A 24,566-nucleotide genomic window follows, 5' to 3' on the forward strand; every position below is an offset into this window, starting at 1 on the left:
TCCAGTGTTATACGAGTTATACAGTCACTAGAGGACGTAGTTCAGAGTTTCCGCAAACAGGGTAATGTTAATCACTTTGGATAAATGTAAGCGCCATAAATTCCTCTTTCAACCATATCACTTCATAGAAACACCTTTCAATTCGTTACCATCTGTGAAAAGCTTCATGAGCAACAAGAGCAACACTAACACACACGCAGACTCTGATTCTCAATAATAGTTTTTCTGATGTGTTTGATAAGTCTTTTAAACTCCTGTTTATTACAGTTTGAATGCATTGACAGATGTGTGATTTCTCAAAATGTGAGAAATAAACACACGTGCACACGCGCGCACACGTACACACACGTGTGTGTAGCTTAACCTGATAAAATGTTCTATTAGAGACATCTGGGACATCCTTATAGGTATGAAATAAAATCATGTTTTCTTCAACAACAAAAAAACTGCATTTCTGTTGCGGTTAATTAACAACAATAACAACTGTTTATATTTAGGTTTTAAGTCATGAAGGTATATTTATGTGTAATTGGGTATATCCTCATTTAGTTAACTATGTGTGTGTGTTATCATATTGAAAAGTGTGTCAGTGTGTCGTCTGTGAGTGCAGTATCACTAAGCTTAATGGGACGAGAAAAACCTCTTCACAAAATCAATGCCATTTAATGCTAGCACTTAGCAGTGACAAAACTCATGAAGACGGTGTTAAAACCAGCGAACGCTCACCTGAAAGAAGACAGACATGGCTGCGATCACACGCTTCTCTTGTATGGCTGCGTTGAGACTGTCGAAGTCATCTGAGTTATACATGAAGATCTGCATCTGTAAAAGTGAGACAGAGAATTAGAGTTAGTCTATCAGATTGTAATTCCAGCATTATCACAGACAAAACACACATTTAGTCTATTATCAAAACTAATATCTCATATAATCCCATTCCTAATCCGCCTCGTCCTGTCATCTCCTGAATGTGCATGGGCCTGGCCTCCATATCTGTCGAGTCTGTACGTCAAGCCCTGTCCATTCTCTTATCACTCTGATGAGGTCTCTGGCACCAGATTGCGACTAATAAATGTGACCATTCTCCACCGGCCGAGACCAAGGGCAGTGCCGACCCGTCACTCTTTCCTGTCGATATCTTTACCCACAAAAACTCTCTAAAAAAGATTCGACCTGCGATCTGACATTGAAATCTGTATTGTGTCAACCGACGGTGTAGATTTTACAAGAGATAAACAAACTGTCCAGCCATGTGCCTGAGAGACGTTCAAAAGGAGGAAATAATAAAACAACAGCTGAAAACAAAGATTCAGAGGGACAGGAAATTCTAAAGCTTAAAAAGAACTTCCTTCTTAATGACAGACGTTCCATCAGTGTGTTGTCATAGCGACGGTCAAAGAGGAGGAAATACTATTGGACTGTTTAATACTGGTTCATACTGACTGAGATGGGTGGAGACCAACGTCTGCAAAGTCAAGAGTTCAACTAAAGTTGACAGATACGATTTTAAAATGATGAAATTATTTTTAATTATATATATAAATTAAGTTTGAATCCTTCACTTCAAAATTATTAATTTATCATTTGATCCTAATGGTTTTACTTGACCACAATTATTTCAGATAATAGCATTTATGTTAAAAACCATTTTAAAACAACACAGTCTGTCCTTAACTGTGTACATTTGTGTCTAGAAATTATGATTATTGTGTTACATTCTTCACACACATTACAGGTAATTTGGATAGATTTTGTGTTAGGTAAAAGCAATAATAATCATTATTGTTATATGCATTATTATTATAATTATTATTAAATTAAATATATAATTAAATATATAATTAAATAATTATAATAATAATTATAATTATTTCTTCATTATTACTTAACATAATTATTATTGTGGCAACTGTGACAATTATTTAATGAATAAAGAGAACAAAAAAGTGTATATTGATTCGTATGAGATTAATATGTGTGAATGAGTACAAACCAGACAATTTATAGCAATTTACAAACAAATGTTTTCCATCCAAATGGCAATTTTTGGTGACTACACTGTGTAAAAACCCTTAATTTTACAGAGTTTACTAATTTTTATCGTTTTGTGTCAAATATGGTAAAAAAACGTACAATTACAGAAAAAAATTCTTTACAGTTAATTTCTGGCGCCACAGCTGCTTGAAAATGTCATTTTTTTACGGGATTATTGGCTTCCTGTTAATCCGTTTTCAAATTTTACGGTAACTAGAATTTGACACGTTAGGACAACGTCTATGACAAAGAAACAATAAAACAATCAATAAAAATCATATAAATATTTAACCAAATGGATTAACAAATGCATTAAAACTAACAGCCAGACGGCAATTTAACGTTCTTAATGAAGACCTTAGATACATGTTGCAAGCAGATTGTCTCAAACACAAGCCTCCTTCAAAAGAAAAAAACATTCAATAGTGAATTTTACATCTCCACAACAGATCAGCTGCATTATGTATACACCTCGCAATCCAAAGCTCTTCAACTGAAGACCGAAAGCCTCATCGTCTGACACATACGGTTGTTTTTCTCCACTTCTCCATCAGCATTGTCAATATTATGCCTGCTGCATTTTTACCAGCCTCTGTAATCCTTACACGAAGCTTACAGCATAGCCCACTTTGATCTAATTCGGTCTCTCACACCTCCATAGCTTCAGATCTTAGATAGTACCCCGCCTGCCAGAGAACTCATGAGCCTACGGGCCCAGCTTAACGCCTTCATCCGCAGCGTTCATGTCCTACAGGCAGTGATTAATGACATAAATATCTGAACAATTTCTGAATACATGTTCTCAAACGAAAATAAACAACAGAGAAGCAGATTAACATAACAGGGTCATGAATTTCTTAACCTCTCGCTATTGGAAGATGTTAGTAGTGTGTTTGTATTCAAGAAGAAGTAGAGGTGATAGACATTGATACATCCTCCATAGATAAAGAACATAGTTAGTCTTTATGGGAAGAAAAAACAAGAGTCTCGTGATAGTGACACCCGGTTCAACCATCTTAATAAAGTCCATGATGCTCTGTCTTTGGTTTCCTGATTCTTGAAGGTCTATGAAAATAAAAAGCTGGTTTGTAGTCTATACGGCATGCTACGCCATCTCTAAGCCTTTATTCAATGATAAATTATTCAAAGAGTAGTGTGCTAAATTGCTGTAATACAACCTTATGACGTTAGATGTTTCATTTGTTAGCATTTCGTTTAACAAAGATAAAAATAAAGTAAAACTGAAACATAAATTATGCTTAATAGCGAGATACAAACACACACAAAAATGTTAAATGAGAAAAGCAAATAACAAATTAGCTAAACATAAAAAAGAATAATATTTGAAATATAATACTATCTTAATAACTAATCTAATGTTATGTAATATAATTTAATATTAGTGATGTGAAGTAAAATATTTAAAAAGTTATACTATATTAATATATCATTTAATGTAATGTACAATCAAAAATTATATAGCATATAAAAAACATGCATTAATATAGTATAAAGACATTATATTATAAAATATTATAAAGATATAAAGATATAACACTAATGTACTATAATATAATAATATATAGTATAACATTTAAAAAATAAAAATAAAAAGCTGTTCCTAATGTGTTTGGCCCTTTAAAGAACTCTATGTGAGCTAATAGTGGGAGTGTGTGTGTGTGTGTTTGCGTTTGTGTGTGTTATGTGGGAGGGTAATAGACTATGCTAAATGCTAAAGCACCAGAGGGTTCATTACAGAAATGCCAATAATTTATTCAGATATTAAAGGCAGAGAATTACACCAGCATAGAAAAAGGTAAACCCTGGGTCAGGTCACCTTTACAATAGAGGACAGACACTAAAAGTTGTGTACACATGTGCAGCCCACGTGCATGCAAATACATGCAAATGCACAAAGACATTAAAGGGCATTGTTTGATCCAAGCACAACGGAGCAGACTTTATAATAATAGAGCATTGTGCCTAACCCATCCCTTGTAACAGATAAATAAATACAATAAAACAACACAACATTATTGTGACCCCACCAAACTGATTTAGGCCTATACGATTAAACAATGTTACCCATGACAATATTACTTTTCTATAGAGAGGTACATTTTCAAGATTATTCTTAACTGATTTTCATTTAAATGTATTATTAATGTCATAAATTGCAGTTGGTGATCAGCATACATATATCAGTTATCTGTTGCTATCTGTTTGCATTATTACTTAACAGATGAATTGACAGTCGATTAATTGATCATTTCAATTTAAATCAATTATGTTTATTGATTATCAACTTAAAAGGTTTTATGGCAGACGACAAAAATGGTGTTAAAACCCCAAAGACTTCTTTAGTAAAGTCATATAATTTGTTTAATCTTGTGGTACGTCACGTCACCCCACTTAGATACAGTAGTTGTTGCAAGGTTATTAACAATGTTGCAATAGCAAAGTTTATTATTAACAACACTGGTGTGTGTTCATGGTTTTTCTATCTGATCAACAGCAAGCGGAGGAAGTGTATGAGGAAAAAATGTAAAAAAACAATCATTATTTCTCACTCTTAAAAAAGCATCTGGTGACAGTAATGGTGTGATATTTAAGCTTTAAGATCAAATACTACCGCATGCAAACAAACACACACAAACAAAACCCGGAGCCAAGGCAAGAATATCAATCCGTCTGTGTAAACACAATCACACGTAGAGCCGGAAGGAGCTTTTCCACTGACAGCCCACAGAAACCAATGCAAATATTGTGTGTAAAAACCATAAGGAGCTGTCTGACAGATGTGTGTGTGTTTAAGAGAGAGAGAGAGAAGTGTGTGTGTATGTCTGAGATCATTAATATTCAGGTCATTCACAGGTATCAGTGTCCTGTATGTATTTACCTTAGATAAGTGTCTGTGTTTGTATGAGAGTAGATCAAGCGAGCTAAATTAACATGCAGGTCAGACGCTGACTCGCGAAATCCTCTGCTCTGCTTACACATATCACTTACACACACTCACTGTTATATGCACAATAACAGATGAGAGAAATAAAGTAGGGGTGGACAAAAAATTGTCAGACATTTAGTTATCGGCAGATAACGGACATCTTTATTGTTATCAGATATACAAATTTAGGCAGATATATTATAGCCATTAAATCATAAATCATGTCCTCTGGTTAAACTTCTTCAGCTGCTCACAGTTAAAATCCAGTACTCTCTGTCTTTCTGTCGTGATCATTCTCTTACTGAAAAAACATGTTGATTTAAGTTCAGTATGTAGATATTTATGAATGTGTAAATTATAGGAACAAAAGCATATTGTTTGAATCAGACTACTGTATAAATGCTTTCTGTCTTGAGACCTGTTAGACATGTGGCTATTGAGAACATTTATCTAGGTCACTCTGGAAGAACATCTATAATTTGTTTATTAAATAAAAAATAAAGCAGAAAAGTTTCAAGGTTAAAGAATCTTTAACTAGTAGGCTTGGTTCATGATTTGTCAGGGGAAAAAGTGAACTATAAATAAAAATAAAAAGGTACTGTATATCGGCAAATATATCGGTTTCAAATGTTAAAGAATTATTGGTTATCGTTGTCTGACAAAATGTACATATCGTTGCATCCTAAACTAAAAGAGTTTTCTATGATATTGATATATTTTTCTTATCTGGTGTTTGAACACAGTTATAAAAATGAACCATGGTTTTACTATAGTAACCACAGTCTTTTGGTTTTAGTTAGAGCAGACGCATAGTAATCATACATTTACCACAGTTAACCAAGAAGATAGTAGTAAAATCATGTTTTACAGTTTAATATTACTGTGGTAAATTTTCATAAGGGCACAAATACACATAATACAAAGCAATGATGCACCAATCCACCGATGTTAAATTTCTCCACCGATACCGATTATTCAGGTATATGCCGATAGCAATTCTGAAGATTACATCAAGATTTATTTACTTTATGAATTTTCATAATTCATATAAGGACTATTATTCTTAACAAACTGGTTATGTTTCTTAACATTATCTATATATAGAGCACAAATTCAATGCCTTTTTCTGTCCTTTTTTGTGTAACAGGATATACTGGGCCGATCATTGGCTGTTTTTATACTATAAGGCAATAACGGATAGTGTGCAAAATTGCTTTCATCGGCTGATACCGATTATTGGCCGATATATCGGTGTATCTCTACTTATTTCTGTACAGCAGAATACAAAAAATCTTCAGAAATGAGCCCCAAAAATAGCGAAAGTGGAAAAAAATGAGATCCAATATTCAGTTCCTCAAAGTTAAGGCCTTGGGCTGCTTACACAAAGACTGGTTGAAATCCAAAATAGTGCTGGAAACGGTAAGTGTGATCACATCTAGCTCTGTAATGACTGTACCCTTTTGCGAGACACTTAACCACAGGCTCTTCCAGAGGGACCGTTCCTGAAATTACTTACTGTAAGTCATTTTGGATGAATGGCATGGGCTAATGGCGACACGCACAGAATTCTCCCATAGATGCTTTTGCCAAGTCTGCTTTAAAGAACATCAAGAGTGGGATTTCACAGGCTAAAATCTGATTTGAGTATTAGATCTGCTCCAAAGACAGGCATTTCTTCCCAAACCTTGTGATCTTCTTGGCTTTGTTCTACACAGCTAACCTGCTCATGGATCAGCGCTCATATCTTGAGATTTATAATGGGACCTGAAGTCGAGTTATTAAAGAGTGCTGGGTGCAATCTTTTTCTGTTATAACTTTATTTTTCGCCTCAGTGACAGAATGTCCCTGCCAGTCCATCTACTGTGACCATCTGATGCATTTGAAAAAAAGACAAATGCTCGCAAAACTGGTAACCTTCAATCGGACAGAATTCTGTGTTAACAGTTTGAGAAATCAGAATAAAATGGGTACTGGTTACATAAAAAGTTACTGCATTTTTTCCCACATTGTGAGGTATAATGAAACAGTTTATGTAATAATATAAAAGTTTGACAGGAGTTTTTAATTCTTTGAGAATTCATGTGATCATTGAAGTTGGAAGCCTGGCTATTGCACAATCAATATAGTTAAATGTTTTTGATATCAGACCATGAGGACACATAAAAAATAAGGAATCACCAGCACTCATAGATAATTTATAATTAGAGATTCACCGATATATCGGCCAATAATCGGCATTGGTTGATTAAAGCAAAATTTCACACTATCAAAAAAGTCGATGATCAGTGTCGATATGTCCTGTCGATCAAAACAAGACAGAAAAATTTTATGAATTTGTGCTCTGTATATAGAAATGTTAAGAAGTATCACCAAGTTGATGTTCAATATTTATAGTCATTATATGAATAAATAACATTAATAAAGTTAAGAAACATTAATTTAATCTTCGGACTCAGTATTGGCAGATCACTTTCAATAATCAGCTATTGGTATCGGCTGGTCGCTATTGGTACATTTATAATAAATCCTACAATACTCCATTTAAAAATAAGAACTGATCTTCTTTATCGTGATCCTAAATCCACAATGCATAACTTTGGCCTCTCTCTCGCAATCTCTGTATAAAAATAAAATTGCATTTTACATATCTTACATTTACAGACATTTCCTGCAAAATTGTGCCAGAAATCTTAATAAGTATCATTATAATTGTAATATTGTGGACTTTAAACAGTTGTTAAACAAGATTTTTAGTGTAATCAGTTGAACTTATGAAAAAAGTTATGGATTGTAGCTTTAACGAAAAAGGAACACAGGAGCAGGACGTTAAATAAAAACAAGAATGTTCGAAGAATCATTTCCTGTTAGCATGAAGGAGCCAATGTTGTAAAGCATCCGTGAGAGGCTTTCCATAGCATCAACATTCTCTAAGCCAACAGATCCCGATGTAAACAAATTGATTCCTCTCAGCTCTCCTCCTAAGGAGAGACTGTAATTCTCCTCACACAAATGGAGGACGAACAGACAAAAACAGGCATCATCGCCTCGGGGGAGGCCCAACATGGCTTCTCCTGTTCTTTTGTTCCTAAAAAAGAAAACGTGTGTTGTAACCCCGCCGAGAAGCGAAGCAGGTCTGGTCAACAGTAAAACAAGCCTGGGAGGCTTTGAATGCTGGACCCCGCTGTTCTTCAAGGCAGGTATCACTTTAAATCTCCCAAAATGACTACAACAAACCCCTTTTCCTAACCGCATGAGGTCTTTATGTCTTTGCTCACAGTGCCGGCAGGGTCAAGGTTAGTGTTTCAGAACACGCCTCCCATCGCAGATCTGCAGACAAATCAGGACCGGCTCTCCAGAACTTCTTAGCGGGCCATCCTTTGACCCAATAATTATAAACCAATCAGACGCGTCACAGCTTACAAGGGTGCGCGCGCCGGAGATTGGCAGAGTCTCTCTTTCTTTGTCTTCCTGTGCCCACATATTGACCTGTCTTCTCAATTCAAACAGGAGCCAATTAGCCATCGCTGCTGAATTAATTTCGCTTTTGTTTTAGAAAAGACTCAATCTGTGTCCTCTGCGTTTGTTTGCCGCATGGCGCTTCATCAAGGTCAGCGGGGTTTAAAATAGAAATAATAAATGAACAGCAGAAATAATAAATAACCCAGAGTATTATCCGTCATTAAAAGCTTTAAACCTTGCCTCAGGAAGACGCGGTGTTTACTCGAGGCAATTGGCTGAAGTTTGCCAAATCAAAGAGCAAATGAAATATTGGCAATCTGGCACTTTCTCTTTTGGACTGGTCTTCAATTAAACGAAGGTGGCGCTTTTAAACTCAACGTTATTTATATAGCGCTTTTTACGATTTTCATTGTTAAGAAGCACCTGTACGTGAAATACTTTGACTATAAGCAAAACATTAAAGTTTTACAAGTAAGAAACTAAAAAGTGAACACACACAGAAAACAGACACACAGGTTCATACACACCCACAAGCATAAAACACAACTCCAAACAAAATACACACGCACGCCCACACACACACACACACACACACAGCGTGATTATCAAAGAGACGCACACATTTAAGATAAAGGACAGAGAAAAACAGGTCAAATATTATACAGACTATAATTTCCTATATGTACTAATAAATCAATTAAGCAGAATGTTTCATTTAAAAGTGATAGTAATAAATACAAAAACGTTACATTCTAACCCCCGGTCAGGCAAACAGTATGCAAATTGGTGGCTAGGAACCCAAAACTCCAAAGGAGAAAAAAAAGGTTGACGGTTTTTATCATTTTTGGGTGAATTGTCCCTTTAAAGTCGACTTAGATACATATTGACAGAAGTGAGTTTGTCAACCCATCTTTACTTTTCTCATCAGATATTTAATACTAGAAAGCCCAGCATTAGAAAATCTTAAGCATAATGCATATGTAATTAATCTTATCAGCCTCTAGTTGAAATGATAATGGATCATCATAATAAATATTCTATATGCTCTCTTTCTCAAACACAGACACACTCAGGCTTGCAAACCAGACTTGGCTCGTCCATTCCTCTTAGTGTTAAATTTGAGTGACGGGACACATATATGGATTTCTGCACTTTATCCCTTTAAAACAACGGCCGTCACCGTGAGAAAGCAGAGGAGATGAATGAGCACTTTGGCCCGTGGGGAGCTGAGCCTAAAGATTTCCCATCAGTCCTTGCTCTCGAAGACCGAATGCTCCTCAGCTTCACTCTTCCATTAACATCTGTCATTCTTCTGTCATTCCCTATAACTTACTCTCATGAAAATTAAATAGCTTTACCACAGTAAAGTATTCGTGGTAAACATTCTGCACACGTTTGCATGATGCTACTCCAACAGCACGATTCTCCATTAAACACAAAAAGCACACAAAAATTCTGTTGTATCATGAAATATTTACTAACTTGAACTACTTATTAATTTATATCTATTATCAATATCTTATTCATCTTACCTTTTTATCTTGCATTTGACAATGCAATGTGAGATTAGCGATGTCTTAAAATCTAAATTTAGTTAATTTTTAAACAGTCATACAGATCTACAACCCCTTAAAAGGTTGCCTTCGTAGACTGTAGGTTTTGTAAAGGTCATGCTGGTTTGCATTTACAGTATGGTGAGTATGAATAACTTTTTGTACTATTATATAATATGTAGGGATGCACAATAAATTATTGGCCAAATCGGACTCGGCCGATAAATGGTCATTTTTAATCATTTTTAGTCATTTTCTTACATCTAACACTTACCTTGAACACGATAACTTTGACTCTAGTCTTCTTATATTTGATATAAACTTGATGACGCTTTCTCATGTCTTGTCGTACATTCTAAGCGGCGCGCGGCCAAGTAATTAGTGTAGCTTAAAGCCCCCTCTGCTGGTGTAAATAAGCACTACATGGTTGCTCTGGTACTCCACTGGATATGTTAATCTGGCTTTCTTAGTGTATTATCTGGTTGTTTTGGACGTGCTGTAAATCGTGGACGTTTCCTGGGACAGCTCCAGTCGGGGACAGAACACCAAAAACCGGGACTGTCCCCGGACAAACAGGGACTTCTGGTCACCTTAGTTTACAGCTCTCCTTGAGCAAATCTCCGACTCGACAATCCTCACAGCACCTAAATGTTCCATTTCCTCTGATGCCCGCTGTCTGTTTCAATTTTAATATCAATTTTAATAGGTTTCATAAAGCGGCGCCGACTTAGAACCAAAACTGTGAGGAAAAGGCGGCTGTCTGGAAGCTCTATGCTATGAATCAGAAACAATCTCGCAGGCGGCAGACTTGCTAAAAGTGTCTGGTGGACTTTATTGTCAAGTTCAGGTTGGTTGAGGGCAGGGTGCAGGCGGGGAGCCTCTAATACCTGTAATATAAATGGTAATAGTGGCAAACTTCCACTGAATCCCAACGAGCCGCCCTGAGAGTTTTACCTCAGACCAAGTTATTCCTCTGTGGGTCTTGTCTCTAAAGAATGCACAGTGCAAACCACACTTTGCCAAATTGAATTTATCCCGTATTGACATCTCTCCAGGTTCCTCGGTAGTTGAACGTGCACACACACACATATATACACATACACACTCCACTGACATCAACAAGGACACATAGTAAGAAAAACCCATTGGGTTATTGCGCAACATCTGTGAGCAAAGACAGTAGTCAAGATTACAGGAGTGTGTGTGTTTTTGTACAGTATACATCTGTGTTTTCATGTTTGTATTAAACAACACATAGATAATCAGCACAACTATCACACCTTAAGTACAGGTAAACAGAGATGCAAGCATGTGACAAATATACCAGGTACGGTATGCAAGCTGTTTCACAGACTGGGAACCATCCAGTGCATTATGAGAGATGTAACTCTTCACAATTTATTATGAGAGATGGTATGTGGCTAATGTTGACACAAAATGTAGACACACACTCACATTTGGTTTATAGTAACCTTTATAGATAGATAGCTTAGCAAAAAAAGCACATGTCTTTTGAGTGTATAATGTTGACTGCAGTTTTGACTTAGGATATTATTGTGATGTATTTTAGTTAAATTGACAGATTTTTGTCAGAAAGTCAAACAGGTTCAAAATGACATTTGGCTATGTAAATAATGACAAACTTTGTGTTTCAGGCTGAAAGATTCTCTTAATGTCGATGTGTGTAAGTATGTGTGCATATTGTGTGTGTGGAGCGTTTGTACATGGGTATGTCTGTCTTTTGTGTTTTCACCTTTTTCTTGTTATTAGAGGTATATGACGTTAGTTGTTTTGTCTATAGTCAATATGTCTCATGTACAGCTGCTTTGTAACAATGAAAATGGTAAAGAGCACTATATAAATAAAGTTAATATTCGTTTCTTCAATTTTTTTTCAGTGAACAGTGGAGATGTGTACAGTAAATCCTGTATATAAATGATGTAAACAACCGTGACCCTGTGTTTTAGTTTTAAGATATTTCAGCATCTTGATCCGGTGTATGAAGTTTAGCAGCATCTAGTGGTGAGGTTTCAAAGTGCAACCAATGGCTCACTCCACCCCTCTCTTTGGAGGCACTACGGTGGCTGACACAGGACTAAGATGTCGTGAGTTTTCACTTCTTTGCACAAGTAGATAATGTATTTAAAAAACGCGCTCTGTAGAGCATTTGTTGTTAAGTGATACTGTAGAAACAACATGGTAAGTTCCATGTAAGGAGTATGTAGACAGAAATAACTCATTCTAAGGAAATAAAAACATAACACTGCATTATGTAAGGTCTATACACATCTCTGAACACACAGTTCTGCATATTATATTGTATTTCTGTCAATAGATCCTCCACAAAATTAAACATTGAAACAATAACCAATCGTGTGAGTTTGGGGTGGGACTGTCTCATTGAAAAGTGAAAATGACCTATTTGTCAGATATGGTGACCCATACCCGAAATGTGACCTCTGCTTTTAACCCATTCAGTGAGTAGTGAACACACGCGCAGCAAGTGGTGAACACACGTTAACCCGGAGCAGTTGGCAGCTATCACTGCAGCGCCCAGGGAGCAAGTAGGGGTAAGGTGGCTTGCTCAAGGGCACCTCAATCGTTACCCGCCGGCCCTGAGGATCGAATCGACAATCCTTCTGGTCACGAGTCCGACACTCTAACCATTAGGCCACGATTGCCCTTGTTGGACCAATGACAGCAATATCAGCAAGAAACTGCTTTTTGTCACCAATGTCAGAGAAATTATGTCTCCTTTAAACTCTCTCATGAAATACAAGCCATCTTAAAAAGTCACAAATAAGAGTCAGCAAGGGAACCAGTCTATAGATTTTATGAATGTACAGGGCCGTTTTACACTCTCTGGCGACGGTTTCTAACGCGACTGACCTTCTAATGAACTGTTAGTAGATTCTTCAATTCTCCAAACAGCACCAGAGCTTTTTAAAGCCATATATCAAAAGCACAGAGAACAGCAGGGGAGAGAGAAAGAGAGGGGGCATTATTTTCCTCTCATTTCTCTTTCCAGAAAATGAAAGACCAACAGAGACACCCTGAGATCTGTTAAAGTGTCATGTGCCTTTTATTTCCCATTTCATGGCTATTATATCTCTTTATGAAATACGGCAAACACCGTTTTCCAGTAAAGAAAGAGAGGGTGGCAAGGTATCTATGGCAAGATTCTCAAGAATGGTATCAGGCAAAGCGAAGAACTGGGACAACATCTATTTGCCCTCCAGGCAGCACATGGCTTTTAAAGAATGGATGTGTTTTTCGGTGTCAGGAGAGGCAGGGAGGAAAATGTAACATTATGTTAGGAGCTGGATGTGGCCCTTTTCTTGGAAGGGCAATAAAAAACAAAAGTTGAAAGTATGGCATGAATCAGTTACACAAAGGGATTTTATAGAATGTTGTTTGGTGAGAGACACCATAATACATTCCTGCAGAAAAACTATAGTAATTTACGGCAGAATCCAGCATCTGTGGTGTGTGAACGCTGGAAAATGTAATATAAATGCACTTAATGTCAGAATATATATATATGGTTCACATTGAGGTTTCAGTGCTAATTTGTTTTGTAAGTCATTACTTTGGGCCTCGTGTGAACGAACAACACTGGGAATTTATGACTTGTCATTATAGTGCATTAACATTGTTCAAGTGGAAAATCGTTTTCCACTTGAATAATGCTTACAGTGCTTAAGCTCTTTGTGTGTGTGTGTGTTGTGATATGGATTTGTCTTTTCATATTTAAGTTTAAACCTCTGAACGTGTGTCTCATCCACAAGGACCCTTGCTGTTCATTTGGATTTGCATGTGTGTGTGTTCATGTGTCTAAATCTAGGCAATTTATTTACAATACACATTACAGTAGTTTACTGTTGTGTCAACATTATTTCTAATGTATTGTCTCTGAGGTCAAGCCCGGCCCTGAGCCCAGTACACACTAAAAGCCTGTTTAAAGACACTATTAACATGAGCCAACCCCGAGGGACACAAGAGCGAGATGAAATACATACACCCTGACCCCATTATACATTCACATTCCTTTTGCTTTCTTCACATTTACTTACATTTCACTTCATGTGCTTTTGGTCAGAATAGCTTAAGTTTTGACTATTTGACCAAGTGTTTACAATATTTTGGGAATTTGGGAAATCGTATGCAAAGTAAAGTTTTTGTTTACATAATAAATGTGTATGTGCCGTGTATAAGAATTATTTATGTATAAATACACACACACATGCATGTATCATTTAAAAAAACAAATATTTATATAATAAATATTTATACTGATATATCAAAGAATATATTTCAACATACAAATGTGTATACACATGCAAATATTTCTTAAAGCATGTTTGTGTATTTTTGTATCTACACATAATTATTTATACACAGTGCATACACAAATATTGTGTAAACAAGAAATTTCTATTTGCAATTAGTCACGATTATTTGTTTGCAGCCCTAGAAAATAATTGGCTCCATGCTACACATGTGTTTTGGTAACATTACACATAAAAATAATTATTTCTCGATTAGATTTTTTTTAGATGTTAAGAGTTCATGTTAATTTTATTTTCAGCTCTTATGTACTTGTATTATTTATTTGTTTATACTATATAAGTTTCAATTACTTTTATATTTATACATTTTCAGGTGTCTAGAAGTTTATTCAAAATTTCTCATTTCTAAATTCATTTAACTTTGTAATATTATTTAGGCTAACGTTGTTTTAGATTAACATTTTAAATATATAAGTGTATAACTGCACACTAACAAACTTACATTTAACTACAAAACACCTAAATTACAACAGAATTACTCCTAAAATGTGCAAATGTTCATGATCAAAATAAAAAGCTGTATTATCCTGCTATTCTTTCTGTACTATTATATGAGACCAAAAATCAATTCAGAATTAGTAACTTTATGTTTTAAGTAAAATATAAAACAAATTTTACGATGACTGGAGAGTTACACAAGATACAACATTTTCAGAAAATTTCAATAATCCTTCTTCTCTGCAAATTCTAATGCTATCATTCCACAAACATCTCAGTTATTATAATGCGAGACTCTTCAGTCATTGTAAATGCAGGAACGGTCCATCAGACTGCGTGTTTATGAAAATAACGTTCTAGTCTTCGCCCACAAGGCGAAAGAAGAAAACGCACAATGGTTTGTCCTAAAATATTTACAAATTAATACAAAATTCGAGATGACACGTTGCCTGTTGGGATGTGTTGTTCCATTACATTTGTGTTTCCCCAAGTGCACCAGCTGGTATTTAGACATTAGGAGGTGTCAGCAACGTAACAATGATTTTTCACGGCAGAAAGCCGCCGCGAGAAACCCAGATGCTGCTTTCAGCAGGTTACCGGGCCGGCGTTATGAGAATATATGTTATCTCAGCTGAAATATCTCAGTGCAATTTAGTTTGTTGGACCTTTTCACTTCTGGACTATTCAATAAAAGACCGCAGAAAAGTGGATGTGTACAATTTCCCGTGTGTTGCTGCTGATAACGCTCGGATATTTAGCATTGGATTTTTGGATTACAGTACAAAGAATAAAAAAACGGACGGCATCTGCATTGTCAGGTCAATTTTCAATAAAAAAAGGAAAAGAAAAAGAAACGCTGACTGTGAAAGCAGTGTTACGGTAGACATGTCTGTACTTGAGCAAACCTACTGTATGCTCATTTTATTCTCCATTGCCCATCGCTGACGTGTTTTCTTTCACAGACATACACACACATCTCTAGCTGAATCCTCGTATCCTCTCCTCCCAGCTATCTTTGCATCAGGTAATATTTTGGAACGTCGAAATGGCTGATGGGAAATAAAATTCAATTCATCAATGCCACGTCTTATCTCCGATACCCACAGCAGTGTGTTGGCTTTTGTGGCCCCCATCACATGTGTTAATTTACTTTGTGCTTCTCTTATCTGCACAGGTGTACAAAGGCCTCGGTGAGAGCTTCTCGCTCTCGCACGGCTCGTCCCGCCCGTTTATCATCGAGCCGGCTGGACGGGGGTCTGGCCATGAATGAAATGGAATGCTGACCACCTAAGCACCGTATCCCACAATCCAACGGCTTACCTGACCTTGGCTACCCCTCTGGAGTTTTAAATGCGGCCCACGTCGAAGATAAGAGAAACATGGACAACATGGCAAAATTTCATAACCACTTTCCTCACCTTTCGGCTCGTACAATGCCCACAGCTACAAAAACGTGGCTTCTACCATCTGAAAAAAAACAGCCCGGTGGGATCTGAGGCATTTTATGTGACTTAATTTTAGGGCTTAATTCTGCAGAATGGTTTTAAATATGTTACAATGTCTTTATATTATTCTAACATTCTTGTTTTCTTTGCTACACTATTTTATCAGGTTGGTGGCAAATACATACATTTAAAAATAATCAATAAAACATGAAAATCGAAAGACTTAAACGAAAAATGTACATAGGAATCTATATTAAAGTTCCTTAAAGTCCCAGTTATATAAAAAAATGACAATCCTTATTTTTTCATGAAATATTGCAGCGTTTATTGAATATAGGTGATCAATGTGGGTCATTCTCATTTTTAAATTTGTGTGCCATCATCATCTTAAGATAAAATCTGAAAATGCACTTCTGTCCTGTAATGACTATCCATCTTAAATAACGTATGTTAGACCGTTTGGGCAGAGCACCCGTTAACTCCTCCCCTTTAACTGTCAGTCTGACAGTTCCATATCAAAATGCAACGGCAGTTTTTCTAAATCCAACGCAGAGAAAGAAGAAAGCCACGCCCACTATTTTTCTCATTAGAAAATCCATTTCATTTGTAAATGCGTCAAAATATGGATGTAGAAAAGATCGCAACTTCCGGTTCACAGGGACTTTGTGTTTGTTCAAGTTGTTGACTTGCATTTACACTGAAACAGGAAGTTAAGACGGGACATATTAAGTGGCCCCTCCCCCTTTTGAAACAGCCAATAGCATTTTATTACATCAGTTTGATGAGAATATAACCTGCAGAATGATGTTATAGATGATGTCATCAATCTGTATTAGCAGATATAAGAGACTGTAAAGTGTTGAATGTCTAAATGTAAATGTCTTAGAATTTTTTGAAAAAAAAAACAGTATATAAATATCCTTAATACTAACATACTCAAACTAAAAGGCCAAATTTATTTTTTGAATGGAACTGAAAACACAAATTATTCCTGACAGAACAATTATCACAGAAGTTTACAGGTGGGTATATTGCAGGAAAATGTCACAAATCGTCCCATATAAGGAATAGTATTAACCCGATAAATGAAATGGAAAAAAAACAATCAAAAAACAGCTGGGTTTTCCATGTGGTCCTGGTCACGAGCTATCAAAATCCCTATAACTGTTTGACACAAAGCCGCATTTCCGTCCAGGCCCTGTGAGCCGGCCTGAATATTATTCTGTCATTATTTATTCGGGTGATTTAAATGTTAAAATAGCGTTTGTGTGGAACAGCGACGGCGACCCCTGTGTGACTGTCGCCTCGAATTCTGACACGTAGAGAAAGACGTACGGGTTAAAGATTAATAGAAGAAATGCGTCAGGAGTTGATTTTTGTGGTGCCTGACTTATTCATGAGGAAATGAGGGGGATTTAGTCACACCAAAGTGTGTGTGTGCGTTTGATCAGAGACGGCAATATAAGCGTTATCGGTAAAACCACTGTGCGGAGGTTGACGTGTGCGCGACTGAAGATGCTATTCCTCTGTGAATGTGACTGGCATACTAAACGCAGATTTACAGTGAAAACAGCCGGCCCGAACGCAGCAGGACTGCACTTAATCATGGCATTCAACACTCTTATTAGAGAACAATTACTAAATGGCAGGCCTTGTAAATCATAAATCATTCATCAAGACCAGTCCAGGAAATTGAGTGCGGCATTTTGCGGAGAAACGCCGATGGCACGGGCTGGCCTGCCTCATGTGTATTCATGGCCATGTAGGTAGATGTCGTACAAAGCTATTGCTGCCGTTATCGGTTACGGAGACAGAAACCAGAGTCACGCACAAGGAAGGAGTCTTTGGAGATCTTTTAGTCTTGCAACTTTGAAATGTGCAATACATAGGGATTGATTTAAAGTTATAAATGTTGCATGTCAAAATGTGTTTTTCATCGAGATGTACTGGAAGAAAATCAAAACTTGCTCTCCACACTTACCATAAAGGGATAGTTTACGCTAAAATAAAAATGATTTTAGCAGTTTTTCACCCACACGTTATTCCAAACCTGAATGACTTTCTTTCTTCAGCAGAACACGAAAGAAGATATTTTGAATAATGTTGGTAACCAAACAACACTGACCCCCATATACTTCCATTGTATGAATTCTTACCGCTGGGACATTTCTCTAAATATCTTTTTTTTTGAGGAATGACATGACACATTATGACACAACAATAATATCTCACACAAACACAGATCTCGTACTGCTTTTCTCCGTTGCCTTCGGTGCCTGCAGAATTGTCATTTGACAGACATCTGTCACGATTCATCTCTCACACGCCCCGTCATCTCTCACTTTCGCTCACTTCATCTCGCTCCGGCCACCTCGGGCTGTTTAGCATGTGTGAGTGAGCAAACCGCTTTAGGAGGAACAGACATGATGGGTGAATATCTCTCTTATCACCATCCACCCAACATCATTTCAGAAAGCTCCCAGCGATATAACACGCAAAATACCAGAAGACCTCTATCCTGAAGACAGACTGTTAACAAAACTTCACCAAATGTTGATGATATTTCGCATTTCATACTACAAGCCTCGTCATCTTAAATACAAATGATGAGAGCAACATTTCTCCAGACCATTTTTCGTGTATCAAAGACATACCCCCAAAAGACAGACGTTTCCTTTGATACCTTTCTCCCAAACCCCTCAAGTATGTTTTTCAGCTTTTCAAAACACTCCAAAGGAGGGTCTTCTGTGGATAGCGTGAAGACCCAGGATTACCATCCGTCTGGAGGGTCCGCTTGACGGACAAGTGAAGGATGGAGAGCGCTTTCCCCAGTGATAATGGCAGTGAGCTGCCAGCTCTCAGACTGAAGTCAAGGGCCTCTGGGTACTCTGTCAAAAGAAGCAGTGCTGTTGCTCGGGCCCTGAACAGCCCTCCACAGGGGACAGCGTTTAATTACCTCAGGCCCCCGGTCGACACTTCAGTTAAAACAAAAAGTAATTGCTTCACTTACAAACAAAAACATGAAATAATTGTTGGTTAAACAGAGCTGAGGCGACTCAAAGATTCAGAATGCTTTTGTGGCAGAGTAATCTGTATGCGGGGGATTAGAACGGCCATGAGGGGCTTCGGCAAAACTCTCAAATTGATAATAAGTAAACTGTAATATAGCATTGTGCACACATAAAAAACAACAGAAAAATGGACAAATCAGTGCCGGCAAACAATCAATACCGAGCAGCTTTTGGTATCCTTCTGTTTTTATTCTTGATTTGTCCCTTTCTCTTTGGTCAGTTATGTCAGTAATACAACAACAAATGTGTTTGAATGGATGAAGACTGGCTGACGTCACAATAAAACAATGAAAAACAACAACAATGAAACAACAATGAAACCTGACATGAACTACATGACAAATTGTGTTTCTTAAAGGGACACTACACCCAAAATTATATTCTTTCATCATTTTTTTTAACCTCATGTAATTTCAAACTTGTATGACTTTCTTTCTACTGAAGAACACAAATATTTTGAAGAATGTTGGTAACATTGACTTCCACTGTATGGACATAAAACCACTGAGATCTTTCTCAAAATATCTTCTCTTGTGTTTCTTTATAAGAAAGAGTCATACAGGTTTTGAACCACATGAGAGCGAATAAATAATGACATCATTGCGCGCTTTTTCCCATTCAGATATCTTTCATATCTTCAGTAAGATTTTCGATTTTAGCCTCTTTTACAAGATCACTCACACAAAAATATTCTTAGGACCAAACATAAATCTTGATTTTTCACAACCGTAGCTCAAGAAAAAGCTACCTCTGACAGAAATGTAAACCACATCACCAGCAACAACAACAACACCTTCCGTCACTTGCGTTTCAATAATAATTCTCCAGCGGTTCTAATTAGTGTAATTAATTCAGTTTAATGAACCCTCTTCGCTCGCTCGACACCCTTTAAATCATGTCAAGGCCACTTTAGAAAGAAACCGCATGAGCACTTACGGCTAATATAGGTTTTGGTAAACAGCTCTAATCCACAGGTGATGCTGTCGTCCGTGAGAGCTTCATGGAGATCACGGCTTGAGAGCTTCTACTAAGACAGCGCAAACACGTGACGTCACAGAGTCTTGCCTTAATTTACGCTCAGACTCAATTAGTTTCAGTAATGAACGTGACGGTCTGAAGCTAGCGTTTCAGATGGAAGACTAAATTCTGAACAGGCCACAGGTTCAGCTTTTTTTCCTTTGTGTTACTCCTTTGATTTTTCTGTCTTGTCTTTTTTCTGGCGCAGCTGGGATTGCGTAACGGAATGAAAAGAGCAACTTCATCTGCATTCTGAGGCTTCAGGCTCGACTCGCATCGACTGCAAACCGCTAAATGTGACAGAGCAAACAATTCAAGCGCACCGCAGACAGACATCAGAGGAAGTTAAAAACAGACAGCTCTGGAGTGACCGGCCGTGAGTCACTCAGGATGAAAGAAACTGCTCTGTAGATACATGGCAAAGAAATAAAAAAGAAATAAAAATATGGTGAACTGTATGATCAACAAATCACTTTCTTAAAATTGTTTCGGTAAGAAAGCATGGCTGTTAATGCTAATGATTATAAAGGACAGATCTGCTGACACACATTCATATATCAGTGCTATATAAATATGTCAACCTGCCATGTTTTTGGCTGTGTAAACAGCCCTGAGTTTGGCTAATAAACTTTATTACTTGGATATAAAATTTGTGTACTGACTATTTATTGAACGCTGCCATCTTTTACCTTTATAAGCTACGGAGGGCCATCGTGATTCATGCATTCTGAATTCTTTTCAATGTTAAACATGGTTTCGGAATTTTTTTTTCGACATGAAATTCCCTTACGTAAAATCTTTTCTTAGTCCCTAATTGGACAATTCCCACAGAAAAGCATGCCCACGTGTCAACCAGGAAGAGCTGAAGAAGGAGCATGCGCACATGTTATCCATCTGGATCAAGAGAGAGCACTGCATTTGCGAAGTTCAGCTGTGTTTGTTTGTTCCCTGCATTTGGGTGATGAATGTTATATAAACGGTGGATATAACGCTGGATTTGAAGACCGTTTGAAACTGATATATGGCGCGGTCCCAGCGCTAAAAGATGCCGGACATGAACCGCACGCGCAAGCCAAACTGAGTCATAGGTATGTCTCTGTTCTATTGGCAATTGCCGCGTACATGCATTATATAAACAATTTATAGCGAATCAACAGCTGTGCAGGGAGATGCGACGATGTAATGTATGCACGTGCTGTAGTCCCACCCCCCCGCCGAACGTGTTCAGGGCTTGCATGCATTCAGAAATAATCTAACACCTGTAACTGTCTTTTATAAATGTGATCAAACTAAAGACTCCTCGAAGATACAAAGTATGCAATACAAATCTATAGGTACTCAAGATTAATGTGTAACGTCCTCTTTAACGTCGTTCCAGTAGCAAAACTGGTTTGAGGGTTCAAATCCCATGAAACAAACACACAAATGATAAAAAAGTACTGTAAGTCACTTTGTGTAAAAGCGTTTTCTACCTGCATAAAAGTCAAATTTGAAAAAGCACTGTAGACCCTTAATGCCAATGACATTTGCACATGATGACATCACCACACCACATTAAGCTGCCAATACAAGGGCGGCTAATGCAGGCCCATGGACTCATATATTACCCCTCAAATGAGCTCGGCACGGTGGGCAGCTAATAAAACCACCAGAACCCGACCTAAGAATATTCATCGCACTTAAGGGCCGAAAGACACGTCTATCTCTGATCACTTGGATATTTGAGGGTGGGTGATAAAACCGGTCTCAAGAGTGCTGAGAGCTGCCAGACGGCCATAATGATAAATCAGACGCGAGACACGAAGAGGCGGCGATCGGACCCAAGAGAGATCGTTGGCATAATGATCTGTACGATCGATACGGGAACGCCCCGTACAGTACGTTGTCCCATAAGAGATGGACACTGACCACCCCTTCCGTTCCTTAAGACCACAACCGTGTCTCGTTAAACTCCAGACTTCTTAAAAATCTGAGGTAATATTCTCAGAAGCTTTTGGGTCATTTGAAAATTTCGATTACAGTTATGATTCTGAGACCCAGATAACCTTAAAGACCTCCACAAGACCAACCGGAGCCGAAATGGGATTGTTGAGATATACCAGCCGTTGAAGAAAGATTGTCTGGTTCTTACCTCCACTGGGAATCTCCTGCCATTGATGCTGTGCTCGGAGCCGTCCGAACCGTTGTTTTGGCCCCAGTGGAACTCCACCTTCTCGGCTTTGAAACGGCCTGGCAGTCCGGCCCCTCTCACAAAATAATCGTCTTTGAGGAAGATCGCCACTGTGAGGTGCAAATAAAACAGTGTAAACAGAAGAAACAGAGACAAAGACCACAAGGTCATGCAAATAAACGCAAGCAACGCTGGACCTCTACGTTTTCGACGGAAACCGAGGACACTTTCATGGAGCGTTTAATGTTTATTCATTTAGCCTCCTTAGGGACGCGGGCTGAACATCACACGCGGTTTCTTTCCGCCGTTTCCGTGGCCCTCTGAAGGCGAGGTGTCAAATGAAGTGGTAATTTGGCTGAGAGAAGACATCTCCCCCTTGCACTGTTTCAAATTGCTTTTTTGATTCCTTTTGTTATTTCATAAAACTCCAACCCAAACCAAACGGGTGAACGGACAGCTCTTCGCATTTAGATTCACAAATTGGTCTTCCGCACCAGGGCCGGACTTTATAATTAATGGCGACGGCTTTAAATAGCACGGCCTTTGTCGGACAGATTTCCTTTTCTGATTGAATTTCGGAGTGATTTTTACTTTCCTCTTGCCACCAGAGATTTGTGTCCTATTTAAAAGCGCGGCTTCACTGAAACCTCGCTTGTAATCTCACCAGAACAGGCTTGTGTCCAACCGGCGAGATATTGAAGCAATCAACTGGTGGCGGTCTGAATCTGTCGCCACAGCAACGTGAAGTGACTCTGAGGTGCCGGGGGGCAAAAGTGAGACGAGAGACACATTTTAAACACACACGCATACATACTGATGGGAAGAGACAACAATGCTGTCAATCCTTCTCTGGACTTCTCTTTATGTTGTTTGGTCCTGTGTTGATTTGGCGGCGTAATCCGACATGAGACAGAGAATCGGTTTCATTAGTTATTCCAGCTCTGAGCTTCATGAGCTTTAACAAACAGGCGGGAATTAGACGGCTAAGCCAGCAGGACCTTGGAACGACGGCGTGTGAAAACCGCGCCTCGCCTGCCAGCAAATCCTTGATCAATGCAAATGTTTCTTCAAGGTTCCAGGATCTCATGAATTTCTTCAAGTTTAATTTGGCGGCGGTCTGTGAGAAGCTTGTTTGCTGGATTGCGAAGACACCGGCATACTACCGTACTACTCTTACTGTGGCATATGTGTACCGTATACTGTGGAAAATTTTATTTATCAGAATGCATAATATATTGGATTATTTACAGTGTGTGGCAGAAATGCAGAATTGAACAGAGCACACTATGCAAATACTGTATCCCACAATGCAATGCAGTTGACTTGACTTTACATTTCCAATGTGAAAAAGGAAGGAGCCACATTATTTCATTGAACTGGCAAAAAGTGAATACATTTTCACACAAAATTGATTAAAATAGCTCTTTTTATGAGTGACATGATGACGGGACACTATCACTGGATTGGTAAAGCAAGGTGCGAACATGCTTAAAACGACAGTTCATCAAATATAAAAATCTGTCATCATTCATTCATCCTCATGTTGTTCAAAACCTCTACATGACTCTATTTACAGGAGAACACAAGCAAAGATATTTTGAGAAGTGTCTTTGTGGTTTTGCGTTCAAATAGAGAAAGTCAATGGGTTCAACGTTGTTTGGTTGCCAACATTTTTCAAAATATCTTCTTTTCTGTTCTGCGGAAGAAAACTCATACAGGTTTGAAATGACATGAGGGTGAATGAACGATACATTCATTTTAAATTTTAGGTGAACTATTCCTTTACGATTTGGTAAGATTAGTATAAGACGAGCAGGTATGCTAGTGTCCCATTCCAAACAAAGCACTTCCTGGTTTTCACACACATCCCTAATGAGTGCCGTACTCAAGGTGAGAAGTTCAAGGGTCCTTTTACCGTTATAGTCCTCCACAGAGAAAATGATTTAAGCATTGATTGAGTCATGCATTATTCAGAAGTGCTGGGTCTATAGGTTTATTGTGTTCCAGGTGATTATTTCGCTGATAAAACGCTCACGTGTCAGTTATAAATAGTGGAGCAGCTCTCTATTATTCATGGGACAAC

At 37.8% G+C, this 24,566-nt stretch overlaps 1 protein-coding gene across 1 annotated transcript in view; it reads right to left on the reverse strand.

Moving 5' to 3' along the window:
* The window catches only part of ptprga (protein tyrosine phosphatase receptor type Ga), a 220,501-nt gene that overhangs the window by 51,456 nt on the left and 144,479 nt on the right, over positions 1–24,566 (reverse strand). Inside the window, exons 4-5 of the mRNA XM_056734396.1 lie at positions 22,445–22,593; positions 727–822 (exon numbers count right to left, since the gene is read on the reverse strand). Of these exons, the coding sequence (XP_056590374.1) occupies positions 727–822; positions 22,445–22,593 (245 nt within the window). The remainder of the gene's footprint in view (positions 1–726; positions 823–22,444; positions 22,594–24,566) is intronic.

The sequence above is a fragment of the Triplophysa dalaica genome, chromosome 21 (genome assembly GCF_015846415.1).
Source record: "Triplophysa dalaica isolate WHDGS20190420 chromosome 21, ASM1584641v1, whole genome shotgun sequence".
NCBI classification, from domain to species: domain Eukaryota; kingdom Metazoa; phylum Chordata; class Actinopteri; order Cypriniformes; family Nemacheilidae; genus Triplophysa; species Triplophysa dalaica.